At 39.9% G+C, this 13,839-nt stretch overlaps 1 protein-coding gene across 9 annotated transcripts in view; it reads left to right on the top strand.

Annotated features, from left to right (window-relative positions):
- FGFR2 (fibroblast growth factor receptor 2) overlaps positions 1 to 13,839 on the top strand; it is an 88,383-nt gene that overhangs the window by 46,245 nt on the left and 28,299 nt on the right. For 6 of the 9 annotated variants that reach the window (XM_064514323.1, XM_064514321.1, XM_064514318.1 and 3 more), the window contains 2 exons: positions 8,743 to 8,933; positions 9,816 to 9,963. In XM_064514323.1, the coding sequence (XP_064370393.1) occupies positions 8,743 to 8,933; positions 9,816 to 9,963 (339 nt within the window). Of the gene's footprint in view, positions 1 to 8,742; positions 8,934 to 9,815; positions 9,964 to 11,602; positions 11,748 to 13,839 lie in introns of all 9 variants that reach the window. The other 3 variants (XM_064514324.1, XM_064514322.1, XM_064514319.1) reach the window with 1 other exon arrangement.

The raw sequence follows: 13,839 nt of genomic DNA, 5'->3' as shown, positions 1-13,839 counted from the left end.
GCTATTCCCAGACCCCATCTTCCTGCCATATGGGATAGAAGTGTGCAGATGAACTTATGTTACAAAGCTGGTATGTGAACATGTGTTTTAGCGAAAATGCACATAGGGAAACAAGCTAAAACTGTACTGTAGAGCTATCCAAAGAGACAGATGGGATAACATCAGTGGGGCTTTGTCTGCTGGAGAACAGTGCCATTACCTGAAATCTGAGGTGAAGGTGATGAAGCCAAGGACAAAGAGTTTGCATACATATAATTTGTTTCAGTAAAGATTTAAATAGTCACTGTCTTTTACTAAACTGACCTTGGTAAGGAGGGTTTAGGTAGCACAAGGAAGTTAGATGGTGTAAATGCTTTGCTATAGGTACAGTGCTGCCTGCTTCTGGTTTCTATCACAATATTTTAACTTTTAGAACTAAAATTGTTAAATAATCAGTGTTAAAATGTTTAATTTTATAAGAAAGTGGTATTCAGTGACAGGAAGGAATATGGAGCCTGGTTCCCTGGCGCCATACTTTGTGCTGTATGTTGATATGGGTCCGCTACACTAGTGTGAACCAAAGCACTCAGCTGGACTTTTGGGCCTCGTAATTAGCAGTGACACAGCAGCAGAAGGAAATATCTGAAGTTTATATAAAGAGCCCCTAAATTTGAGGACAAAGAGAGATTAGAAAGCAGTTATGGAGGTTAACCCTCTCTCTCATATATGGATGGATAGATCTCTGCACTGCTTTGGGCCTCACCAGTTTCGTTAGAGGGTTCGTGAGGGCGAAGAGCTCCAACTGCTGTGATACCACTTAGTGCTTGGGCCATCGAGATTACCCCTTAGAGTAGTGTTGGGCCAGTAGGAAATGTATGCAGAGTCTCCTGCTGTAGGGGAATGTTGAATGGTACAAACATTCATGGGCTGATATCTATTGATAAAAGATGCCAAAGTTCGTAAGGAATGATTTCATCAGCACTGGTAATGTTGGTCTGATCCATAAGCTGTTCCACTAGTCTGTCTAAAAGGCTTCTGTTGTTTATCAAGTCTGCAGGGGCTTGCACGGGTGGTCTTAATGTTTAATAACACTTAATGTTTAATAACAGTGACCTGTTATTCCTTGTAGCCTTAAAACACCTTCTGATTTTACAGAGAGTTTTGGAAGAGAGCATTGTCCCTAGCTTACCATAGATGATACCTTGGCCTGTATAAATTACCTAGGAAATGATGATTTGAGGGGTCTATATGTATGTATATATAAATGGAACATGACAGTTCAGCAGCACTTCTGAACTGGCTATAAACAACATGCAGTGCTACATGTTAAGCGGAAGAGAAACCAAACTGACATGCAGCTGGTAGAAGCTACTCAGTTCCTGGCTCACATATAGTGTATGACATTAATTAATAGAGGCATTTTGCCTACACCTGCTCAGTTGTTTCTGGTCTTCTGAAAAAGCAGCCAGCACTCAACCTTACTCCTCCACATCACTGAGCAAACAGTGGAGTTAGCAGTATTTTCCTTCTGGCATTTCATAGACCGCTGGCCCCCATAAGCAATTGCTTATTTCTGGAGTAAGGAAGTGAAGGTTTAGCTTGGCCTGTGCGTAGTAAGTTACCTTGAAGGAGGAAATTCCTGTGGGGACTCTGACATCTGTTTGGTTAGACCCCTCCTATGTCACTCCACCTAGGGGTATGGAAAACAAGTGCAGTTTCGAATCAGATGTTTTATATGAGTTTGAATAATGCTGCATTTATAGAGAAATCTGAGTTGCAATTCATTATGCCCTGGCTGCTGCTGGAACTCTCCAGCTCTCTAATTTAGAGAGAAATCATTAATCCAGCCCCTGAGTGTTCATAAAGCTAGGCCAGATTTGCAGCTTGTGTAGGTGGGATCTTTTATGGAGGGCAGTGACCCCCCGTGTCTCCTGTTCTTGCAAGCTATTTCCTTTACTGTCAGCTAGATCAGGATAGAAACATGGAAGGTCTTCACCAACATTTGGAGAACTGAATGACACAAGATTAATAAAGAACATTTAATCCTTCTTTTACTGGTTTATATTTAGCCCAAACAGGTAGTGACCAGAAACGGATACCCTGTGGTTAGCCCAGTGACATTAGTAAATGCCTTCACCCAGCAGTAGGTTTCCACACCACCAAAACCCATCATCAGAGCCAGCAATAATAGTACGTATGTGTACAGTCTCAACGGGGATGCCAAAAGTTGAATGGGTGTAGGCTGAGTGACTTGCACAGGCAGAGAGGGTTGTTCTTAAGACTTTGACTGGAATGTTCATTAGTAGTGTCATTTGGCTAATTCTGAGCTCCCTCACCACATGCCACTTCTGAGAATAAACAGGTATCTCAGCTTTGAGGTGGCATAGGGTGCATTGGCCCTGTGAGAATTTTGAGCTATACCTGGGAAGTTTCACCTTTCTGTCAACACCAGGCAGTGGTTCAGTCACCTGACAAGTTAGCATATAACTACGTTTTCCTTTGGAGCGGTTTTCATAATGCTTTGGATATAGTTCGGAAGAGAGCACAAGGAGGGGGCTTGTGTGTCCCACAGATTGCTCACACTACTCGCTTCCCAGTCTGCAAGGATTGTGTTCTGGGGCAGCTGGTGATGTGGAAGATGAATCAGGTGGATGTGTCTCTGTCTGTTAAGTCACCTGCTGAAGGAACCTCTGGATGTGCCGCCTCATTTGGTGGGAGAAGACATGCTCAGCTTATTCAGGGAAGGAGTCTTCTTGCAACATGTTCCTCCAGCTGCAGCGCGGCTCCTTGACCTCTCTTGCCTTCTGGGACCTGACGTTAGGTACTCTGGGCAGCAGAAACATTGGACAAGTGCTGCATCCTGGGTGAAGCTGAAACATGGGAGACAAATATTTCAGTCCAAATGTATGACAGAAAAGACTGATTGATATAAGGCTGAAGGGCCAGTCTTACAAGTTTGGGATGCTAAGGCACTCAAGAGCAGTAATTACAGTCTGCCTCAAAAAACTCTAGGATACTTTTGAGAGACCCATAATTTAAAAGATAATTTGCAGTTTTCCAAAACAACAGATGTTGCATGATCCAGAAGGAAGGCAATTGAGAACGAGCAGTGTTTCTGCAGACAGAGTCCAGAATGCCACTGACAAGGTACCTGAGGCAGAAAGACTTCCAGAGTTCAGTCAGAGTCAAGCAAAATAAGCAAATGGAGCTGAACTTGCTGTGACAACCAGGACAAGTGAAGACGAGGGCATGGCAAGATCATGTTTTCTGTTAAGCAGAGAGACAGCTGGAACTGCTTAATTTTATATTCAGTGATGACTGAATATAAAGAATTTCTGTCAAGGGCTATAGACCTAGAATGGTTACTGATGCCTCACTTAAAGGCATAATTTGAGAGAGGCCTCTGTAGCTTCACAGTGGCAGCTGTTGAGGTGACTCCTTAGGAATCAGTAACATTTAAAAACTAGTATTTAAGATTCTGATAAATGTGTCTGGATAATTAAAATTGTGGAAAAGAATTAGATTTCCTGATTTCTTCTTCTTCTCTTTTCTTTCTTTTAGTTGAGGATCTGTCCGTTGTCCCCAGAACTCATGTTTGGTCTTACATTCGCTATTCAGCTTTTATTTCCTAGCCTGCACTTGAGTCATACATTTGCAAGGAGAGGAAACAAGCACATTCAAAAGGAGAAAATAAGATTAGTTTTCATTTTTTTTGAAATGAATTAAAATGCCTTATCCAAAGCCCATTGAATTCCATGTGAGTTTTTCTCCTGACTTCAATGGGCTTTGGTTCTGGCTTTTAGCTCTCATGAAAGGTCCTGAACTGTCTGTCCTAGGGTGACAAGGAGGTTTGGATAGACAATTACCAGAGCTCTTCTCAGTCCTTGGCACAGCCAGGTTGCTAAGGAGACTTGGCCTTGGATAGGCCCCAGAGTTCACCCCTTCCGGGGTTATTGTTTCCTCTCCCTGCCAATGTACTCCAGTAGCAGCAGTGGCACTTTTTCAGTCACAATACGCTCTACTTTGGCCTCTGGCAGCAGCAAATCCTGTCCTCCTACATCCTCCTTCAGCAGGCATGCTCGGCAAGCAGCATCTGTTCCCTACTTTTACTCCCACTGCTCCCTCCCGCTACCCTGGCACGAGAGGGGTGTGATCAAATCTTCTGGTCTTATTTGTTGACTGTGAAATCTGCTTTTTGACAGCTACCCCATGCCTCCCTACCCCTGCATCCTCATCTCATGCATTGGCATTGTGACATACCTGTCTCTCTGCTCTCTGATGTCCGCTTGTGCTGGCTGCAGAAAAAAGAATTGGAGGAACATTGCACTCCAAGTAAAGCTAAACATCTGAGAGATGAGGCCCTTCTGTAGGAACTACCTGTCCAGGGGCTTAAACTTCCTAAAGAGCCAGTTCTCAGTATCTCCTTGTGAAATGCGCAAGCTCCAGCACAGTCATCTCCAGGATCATTCGTCTGTTCACTTATCCCTCCATCATCTGTGGCAGGATGAGCTCTCACCCATCTCCAGATGTTCTGTGGGGCTGGGAGATTCCTGGGCAACTCCCACCATGGTGCCAGTTTTTAGGAAACTTGGTGAGATCAGGCCCCTGGAATTTTCCAGCTTTCTTGAATTCTTTGCAATTTCCTTCTTAGAGGAAGGGATTCTGTCCCAAGGATTTAACATGAACAGCTTAAATGGCAGGTTCTTCTAAGGCACTTGCCATTTCTGTTTATCGGTCTTCTTTTCAAATAGTGAGTCTGTTTGTCTGTAGGTAGGCGAGCAGAAATTTGGGGGGAACTCAAGCCCTGAAAATCTTTATAATGATGTATAGTTTAGGTATTTGTAGCCTTGAATGTGATGTTCCTCACATGAGCAATCACTGTGGCTCTGCCTTTTGTAGATAATTGACCCTTCAAAAGGAGGTGTTCTTGGTTGTATCTAAGCTGCGAATCGGATGAGAGAGCAGGCTGGTGCCTGCCCTTCAAGGCAGGATCCAGCTCTACCAGCATACAGAGCATCAAGCATGTTTTCTTACTATATAATATTATAAAGATAGACATTGGGAAGAACTAGAATAAAAATGAAATGTAATATACTGAGATTTATACATATTTATTGATTTTGACTCAACTACTTTCAAATTAATATAGAGAAAATATGCTTCCCTTTTTAAAATCCATTAAGTATCAGTTAAACTAAAAAAGTCTTTGTTTAAGAAATCAGGGCATATCTATGAAATATCTTTCAGATCTGTGTTTAGTTCACTAAGTAACTAATATTTATGGGAATAAAATTAGTACCTCCTACTTTTTATGGTCTTGTATGATATAGCATTAGTAGGCTTGAAGACATTATGATGTCTTATCTATGGGGCGATTTTCTGTATTTCTATATTATAGCACATACTGCTGCCTTGTTTTTGAAAACATGTTGTGTTAGTAGTAAGAGTGGAACACTGTAAAATTTCAGTGGTCAGTTAGCAAAGCTTTATTTCTCAGGGGTCTGATTCAGCTCGGTGTGAATCAGTGAAGGGCAATATTGAAATCAGTAGGGCTGCAGAGTTACAAGCTTGGTTCCCAAGTTGTTTCCTATCAAAACAGTGCTGTCTGAGTGAAATAACTAAAGACATACATGGTCACTATAGTTTAGTGATGGTCCTGATTATAATCGTTAAGTTATACAAGGCAAATGCGTATTCTTAAGTGCTTTTCAGAAAGGCTGTTCATAGTGAAGTTAATTTCACCAACTTTTAAGATTTTTTGAAAACAGCTCTGACTTCTTTGCCAGTCTTTCGTAAAAAAAGAAAACATAATTTCCAATTAATGTTTGTGGAGCTGGTTGTTTGAGTGATGATAGCTGCTTACAAGTGTAAGGCTTGTCATTTAAACATTAATATTGATGTGGGATTTATGGACACAGTTTGTGAAAGCACCTATACTTAAGCAAAGTCCTTAAATATGTGTAGTTTGCAGAGAAATAGCAAAGACAGGAGAACATCTTGAAATGACTGTTTCCAAGGAATAATATTGTACTGAACTATACTTCTTGGTCATTTTTAATTAGGGCAAGTTTCTCCATACTTTGTTATTTTCCCCAATATTGAATTTATTTCCTGTGGCACTGGGACTGCAGGTTTGTCATGAAGCCCCGCTGAATTTGCATCAGGATGGGATGTTCTGCTTCTGTGTTGTTTGCCTGTATGGGCCCAGAAGTACTCCCTTCTGCTGAAGTGGAAGAGTTGAATGAATACTGATCATTTCTCCATATATCGGAGGGTAACTAATGTTTGTTTTTAACACATTGACCCTTAGAGAAGAAATTTCATGATTATTTTACTTATATATTTATATTTATATTTTTTCTAAATTTGTATACACATACGCGCGCATGTGCGCGCACACACACACACACACACACACTTTATTTAATTCTTTAAGGAAGTTGGGGCCAAGAGTGAAAGAACTTTGTTTTTACTTCTTTACTTGGCCTTTTCTTTTTTGGTAGAGGAAAGGTTTGACAGTCATCAATAAAAGATTAAATCACTGATGGCTATTTGGATAAACTAAACACATTTTGTGTGTCGATGCTGGCATAGTAGGAACTTTTCCAAGATGTTTCAGGCCTCATTCTCTGGTTTGTTTAAGGGCAGAGAGTAAGGTCACAAAGGAAATCAAACCCTGATGTGGAGAAATGAAACATGAGGCCTACTGACTTCTAAAAAACATTTTAAATAACATTCTCTAAGGTTTCATTTTATACTGAAGGCAGCTGTAATAAGTTTTGGAAGATGGTGTAAGGTTTCTATTAAAGAGAGATTTTGCTTGCTGTTTTTGTACCCAAATGAAGGAGTGAAAGATGAAATTAGAGCTTATTTAGTATAAGGTGAGAAACTTTAAAAATTCTCTCCAGAACTATAAAGTAGTAATTTAGATGTTCTACTGTAATTTAAAAATTAAAAAATATTAAACTGTTCCTAGATCTTTGAAAAGGACATACATAGCCATGGAATAATTTAATAACTGCTACACGAATGCACTTTTGCCACAAGTAAAATAAGACTGCTGCTTTGTAGTATGCTGCCAGCGTTGCCTCAGTGAATAAATTCCCAGTAGATGTTTGCCGCATGCCAAATATATTGGACTGTATGAAAGATCCCATTGTTCCATGGGCATCATTATTTGCTATTACACTCGCAATGTTTGCTTGTGAAACGGTTTATTGGAAACTAGTATGTTTAAGAAGGAGCACTTGATTTGAAATTCACTTGATTTAGCTCATAATGTCCAAGCTTTTACAGTATACAGCCTCTAATAATAAATATTTAGGTCCACTGTTTTTTACTTACCTTTGAAAGAATTCTTGGAGCAGAGGAGAATGGACAGCTCTGGCAGGGAATGAGCAATGGACCTTTTCCTTAGCATTAACTTTAAGTTCTTATCATCTGAGACATATGTGGGAGCATCCAAGCAACAAGGCTGTTTCTGATATGCACATGTCCTTCAGAAAAGCTGTTGTTCCTCTGTAGGGGAAGGGCAGAGTTAAGTTTTTGTGAAGGAGGTGGTGAGTTCCCAGATAGATTAAGAAAGCGGCAGCTCTCTGAAGGCTTTTGGGGCCGGTGACATTGTCCATCCTGCTCAGTGGATAATGAGAAGAGGCTTTGGTTACTTGGGTTGTCATTTTGAGGACTTTCTCTTATGTGATGTTTGGGTGAAAGGTATTTATGCTTTGCCCACTTTTGTTGTTCGGCAAAAAACTGGCTGTTGGAGGCCCTGGCAGCCTGGTAGCTGAGATCATGCTCTGCTTACCATCCGTAAGATTTTAGCAGCTTTTAGATCAGGCTCTGTGAGTGTGGTATAAAGCTGCAGCGTTGTCATAGCTGAGGGCAAGGGTCCCATCGATTTCAGCACACACAGCTGATATTTTGCCCAAAGACTGTGTTTATCACATCCACGAAACTGGGCTGGGAGCACTGACTGTAGTGGCTCTCTGGATACCCGGATGACACAGGATACACTCAGTATGTTCAGTGTCATAAGCTTGAGCAATAACATTTAATAAATACTTAGTCAAGTCTACAGACTAAAAAGCCTAATCAGGTCACGTTAAATATTCTGTGGTTTTTCAGAGAACTCAGTGTTTCCTTGCATCGTGCTTAGAATAAGAACAAACTAGTATTTCTGTTGCTGTGGCTAGGTAACAGTAGAGAACAGCTAACTTAGCAATAATGATCAGAGCATTTTGAAAAGCCGTCTGCTGTGTGTCCTGTGTAAGGAGTTTTAGTGCTGATGCTTCTGCTGCTAGTTATGAGAAAATCCTTTGGGTTTATTTTAATACATTATTAATTCATTTTAAAAACTGATTAATCTTTCTTTTCAATTCATGGGGATTTAGCCCAATTAGAATATTTTGAAAGTCAGAGGTACTTATTACAATGAACACCTTTAAAAAATATATCTTTTCTGTAATTCTTAAGTGATTAAACTACGAAGAATGCTTAAAGTTTTTAGGCAGGCTTTCTCTCCTGCCCCCGAATAACTGTTCTTCATATTACAAGTGTAGTGCTCAAGTCGTCTCCTTTGAACTGTAGTTTTTGTTATACATTTTGGCTGCAGTGTTATTTCGGAGGAGTCAGCCAACAGGCTTACAGGGCTTTTTGGCTTGAGTTCACTTACAGTTTTCTTGGCAGCTCAGCTTATTTATGCATCTTTATTTCTCTCTCTCACTCTCTCTCCCTCCTTCTCGCTCACCCTCCCCACCTCAACAGAGCGATCACCGCACAGACCTATCCTCCAAGCTGGTCTCCCAGCAAATGCCTCTGCCGTAGTTGGGGGTGACGTCGAGTTTGTCTGCAAAGTCTACAGTGATGCTCAACCCCATATTCAGTGGATAAAACATGTAGAGAAGAATGGTAGTAAATATGGACCAGATGGATTGCCGTATCTTCAGGTTCTAAAGGTGAGACCTTACAGATGCTGATGCTGGTGACAGCTTCTTTGCAGCATTGAATTTATTTGTTGTAAATCCAATAATTTTGAGATCAGGACTTTTGAAAATGGAAGTGTTTATGTTACAAATGAAGTAATATGTCCGGCAAACATTTGGTAGTCTAAATGCTAATTGTACAGCTCATAGACACCCTTTTGCTATTCTGTACTTCCATGAAATCATGTATCTGTAACTGTTTCAAACATGATTTATTCAAAAAAAAAAAAAAAAAAAAACCCAAAACCCAAAACTCTTAACGGACACTATTGACATGTATTGGTAGGGCATGTCCAAAATGTACCCAGGAGAATCTACTCCATTTCTGTCACGTTTCTTCAGCCTCTTCATTTCAAAGGCCATTCAGTAATGTAACACCTGCTGCCAAAAGCTTGCTGGCAGGACTGGGTTTTCTGGATGCTGCGCCTGCAAAGATGTCCATTTTTCACCAACTTGATGTGGTATATTGGTTACACCAGGTTATTCTTACTGGCAGGCGTTCTAAGCAAGCTCATTCAAGGAAATTCTCCACCGTGAAGTTTTCCAAGTTGGTTGGTGTTGCCAAACTCCAGGGCGCTGGTGGTCAGGACAGCCAGCTCTATACCATATCGTTCCACACAGTCGGTTTACCAGTTCGGATGCTTCTTCCCCTCCCCACTGTTTTCTGCCTTCTCATGTGATGCTTCTGATAAAAAAAAAAAAAAGAAAAAGAAAAACCCTGAATGTTTTGACACTGATACTTGCATGAAGTGGAAGACATATTCTTATGACGTGTTGGTGGTGGGACCATAGACAGATCGATGTCCATTTTGGGCAGCAGTTACATTGTTCTCCTATGTTATTGGTCTATTCTAGCATTCGGGGATAAATAGTTCCAATGCTGAAGTGCTGACACTGTACAATGTGACAGAGGCGGACGCTGGAGAATATATTTGTAAGGTCTCCAATTATATAGGGGAGGCCAACCAGTCTGCCTGGCTCTCTGTTCTGCCAAGTACACAAGGTAACAATGTTTTTTAAAGAAAGCTGGATGTAGAAGCTGGAAAAAATGGTGCTTTGGGAGACTGCAGGCAGCTTGTAGGATAACTCTTTGGCCTTGTGGTATATTTGTAATCCTTCTTTGGTGATGCAACTGGTATTACACCAGCAGCCATGGAAAAATTCCCACAATATTCTGTGTGTAGCATAAACAATGTTTCTGAAGTTGATCTTTATTCTCTCTTGTATTTGGTGTCTGTGTATGTGTTTATGTTCAGGTTTTGTTGTTAATTCTGCGTACTTCGCAATTCATATATAGGGTATTCACTGAATAACACAATTAAGATCTAATTAGTGTGTGTGTGTATATATATATATATTTATGTACATATATATATACACACACACACACATACTTGCATATGTGAAATGCTCATATAAGTACCCACTGGTCAATTTAGTAACTTAAAACTTCCTATATCACCTGCAACTATGCAGGGAGGAAGTCTTTCCTCACTGCATGCACCCATTACTGTGGGTAAAAGCCCATAATAGCACTAAAGACTAGCAATGATGTGAGTACAACTCCGAACTAAACTCGCTTTAGAGTAGTCTGGTACAAATATGCTTATTCCCTCATCATGTGTTTCAAAGTAGTGTTTTTGAATGGAACAGAGACAAAAGCAATAAAACTCTCTCCATTTAAAATAATTTCTCTAAATCTCCATCGTAGAGTACTTGATGCTCATGCCCTGTTGTGCCTGTCTTGGGACAGCTGGAAAGTTGCAGGTCTAAAAGGCTCTTAAATTTTGTAAAAGTTTGGATAATCACTGATACAGTGATTGGTTTGCTGCACAATGACTTGTCAAGCCAGAGATTCAGCAAGCCTTGAAGGAGGCCAGAGAAAAACTTCCAGAATATTTTTTTTTAGTATTCTAAGATTTAGAAAAATATATGTTTTCCATCTCCTCGTTTTTGAACCCCTGGGGTCCGGCTTTTCTCTACAACTGTGATAGGCACAAATGATCTTTTTAAAACAAGAGCTCAGATTCCTTCCAAGCGATGTGACCCTCTCCACTGTGCTTCTAAGCAAGCCACCAAATATTATCAGATTTCTGATTAAACTGTGAGATTTGGCAAGATCGCACAATGTAGAGTATTTAAGTGTAGTTCAGTGGATGATGGAAGGACTGTAAACTGCTTAAGACAGATACTAGGTTGTGTCTTTTGGAGCAGAATTTGCCTTTTGTTTCACCCTTTCAGAATATATTTTTGTAGTAAATTCTTTTCTCTTAAACAGGTAACTACATGTGAAGGATACCACATTCTGTCCTACTTTATTTTCTCTTTGTTTTTCTTTCAACATTCTTGTATTAAAAAAGAAGAAAAAAGGCTTTGTGGGTTAATTTTTCCATGTCATTTGATTGCATGCATGTTTAGGTGGTGAGTTTAAGTCTGGTGAAGGGTGTTGATTACTTTCTGAGGTGAGCTGGGACCTGTTGGTAAACGGCTTTTGGATGAGGGATTGTGGATGGGGAAGGAGCTTTGCATCTGTACACCTCTGTCTTTACAAAGTGCAAAGCCCTGTGGCTCCATCTCCCTATCCACAAGGATTCTCTCAACGTCTAGCTTTTTCTCTTGCTTCCCTCTTTTTTTTTTTTTAGGCTGCCGGTGTTAACACCACGGACAAAGAAATTGAGGTTCTCTATATACGGAATGTAACTTTTGAGGATGCTGGGGAGTATACATGCTTGGCGGGTAATTCTATTGGGATATCCTTTCACACTGCATGGTTGACAGTTCTGCCAGGTATACACTGCTCTCTTTCAGTGTTTTTTCCTCTTTTTTCCCTTGTTGATTGCTGCAGGGTTAGCACAGCTTCTGTCTCAGAGAAAATAACTTTTGGCTTCTTCAACATTTTTTACAATGATTATTTTTTTAAAAAAAACCGTTGTCTCAAGCCAACAAATGCCATATATTCATGAATGCAGCTACAAAAAACTAAATCAAAAACTGAAACAAGTGGCATGGCTATTGTAGTTAATTTAAGTGTTTTTACATCATGTCGAATGTTCATCAGAAATGCTAAGGAAGTGCACTTCCTTAGCACTTAAAGAGATAACTGGAAGTCAGCACATTAATCATTGTAAACTGTTTGCTGAAGAGAAAATTCAAATTTTCTTAGGGAGTTTTAGGACCAATTTGGCCATGATCATGCCGAAGCTCACTTTTAAACTCGCTTTTACCTATCATCCAAATCTGTTATGAAAACTCTAATTTTAATTCCAAATGATTGTGTACAGAAGCAGTGCATTCCATATCTTGGGAATCGGCTCCATGCATCTTTAAACATTGCATGTTCTAAGAAAACAAGTAGTCATTTGCTTTTACTGCAAAGCATGTCCTGCTGTACTGTGGTTGATGATGTTTCTGTCCTTAAAAGAAACAAGCATCAATGTGCTTTATTGCCTGAAAATTGTTATCGGCTGTTAGAAGATGTAACCATAGTTGGTTCTGACACTAGTTAAATTTTCTCATTTATAACTGTTGGCTATAATGCAGCTGCCTTGGGAGTTCCTTTGGAAGAATGTGAATAACCTGAGGTTTGCTGGGTCACCTTGTGCTTACCATTTATTAATTGTTAATCCAAAGTAAAAGGTACAAAACCTGCATGTGAATATTGCTGAGGTTCGTGTTATGTGATTAAAATGTTCCCACTTTCTGCAGATAATTTCTTACCCTTTATTAACATGTGTTGAACAAGACAACTTTATTACATCTCACTCTTCTGTGAGCACCAAGCCTGCGTGGTTTGTCACCAAGCGGGCAGACAGTACCAGTGTAGAGCTTGCTTCTGCTAGCACTATTTGCATTTTTCAAGTGCTTGAACAGCATATTTTAACCAATTTTCTTGAATGAAATATTTTTTAATCCTAAAATGAGTCACAAGAAAATTTCAGCTTGAATGTGCATTGCTTGTAGAGTGACCGCTGATTGCTACGGAATGCTGTTTAGCCAGGGGATGAATTCCAGATAAAGGATTAGGGACAGTGTTTGCGCATATAACTGTCTTGAAGATAATTTCAAAATGGTTTCAATCAGAGTAACAGCTATGTAGAACCACTCCCACTAAAATCTAATCTCATAAACTAGCAACCACTGATGATGTTAAAATCTGCAGTCTCAGTATGGCTGACAAGGGAGGATTCATTAAAATCTATTGTTAGCAATTCAGCTTTTACTTGCATTTTTGTTTTTAATCTGACACTGGGTCCTTCAAAGAACCTCAAGGGAGTTAGGCACCCAGCATGAACTGAAGTGAGTTAAGCAGAGCTGGGTGGCCAGATCCTTGGAACACTCTTGAAATCCCCAGCCTGAGTTTAGCAGCACAATGAGGGACTGATCCGTCCTGCCTTCCTTCTGTATTTCAAGATCCGGTGAAAATTTGGATACACCAGCAATGCAGATTCAAGCCCAAACTTCTATTTATGAGTTTAGAGACTATTCTTTTAGGCTACCTAATTAGTATTTTATCTTTAAATGTGTCTTTATGTGGTTAAAAAGAATTACAATGCTTTTGAAAATTATTTGGAGTTTGACTTGACCAGCAAAATGAACCTGAACCTAGTTTGAACACTTTAGTCCTTATTTTCCCTAAAATTATATTTGAACAGACAATATTATTTTGTGTACATTTTTACCTAAGCAAGCAGACACGTGTTTATGTGTGTATGTGTACACACACAAACACACATACACACATGCACACAATGGCAAATTGAAAAATTGAAGCAGTGATCTGGAAAGAGGAATTACTGTTAGGTTGCAAGATGACCTAAATATCCGCAGTAGTCCATATGTCACAAAGGCACTGCAAGAATTACTTAATCATTTTATCATT

Source organism: Dromaius novaehollandiae, chromosome 6, assembly GCF_036370855.1.
Source record: "Dromaius novaehollandiae isolate bDroNov1 chromosome 6, bDroNov1.hap1, whole genome shotgun sequence".
Lineage (NCBI taxonomy): Eukaryota > Metazoa > Chordata > Aves > Casuariiformes > Dromaiidae > Dromaius > Dromaius novaehollandiae.
Note: the sequence above shows the minus strand (reverse complement) of the source record. Positions and strands in the feature narration are given on the sequence as shown.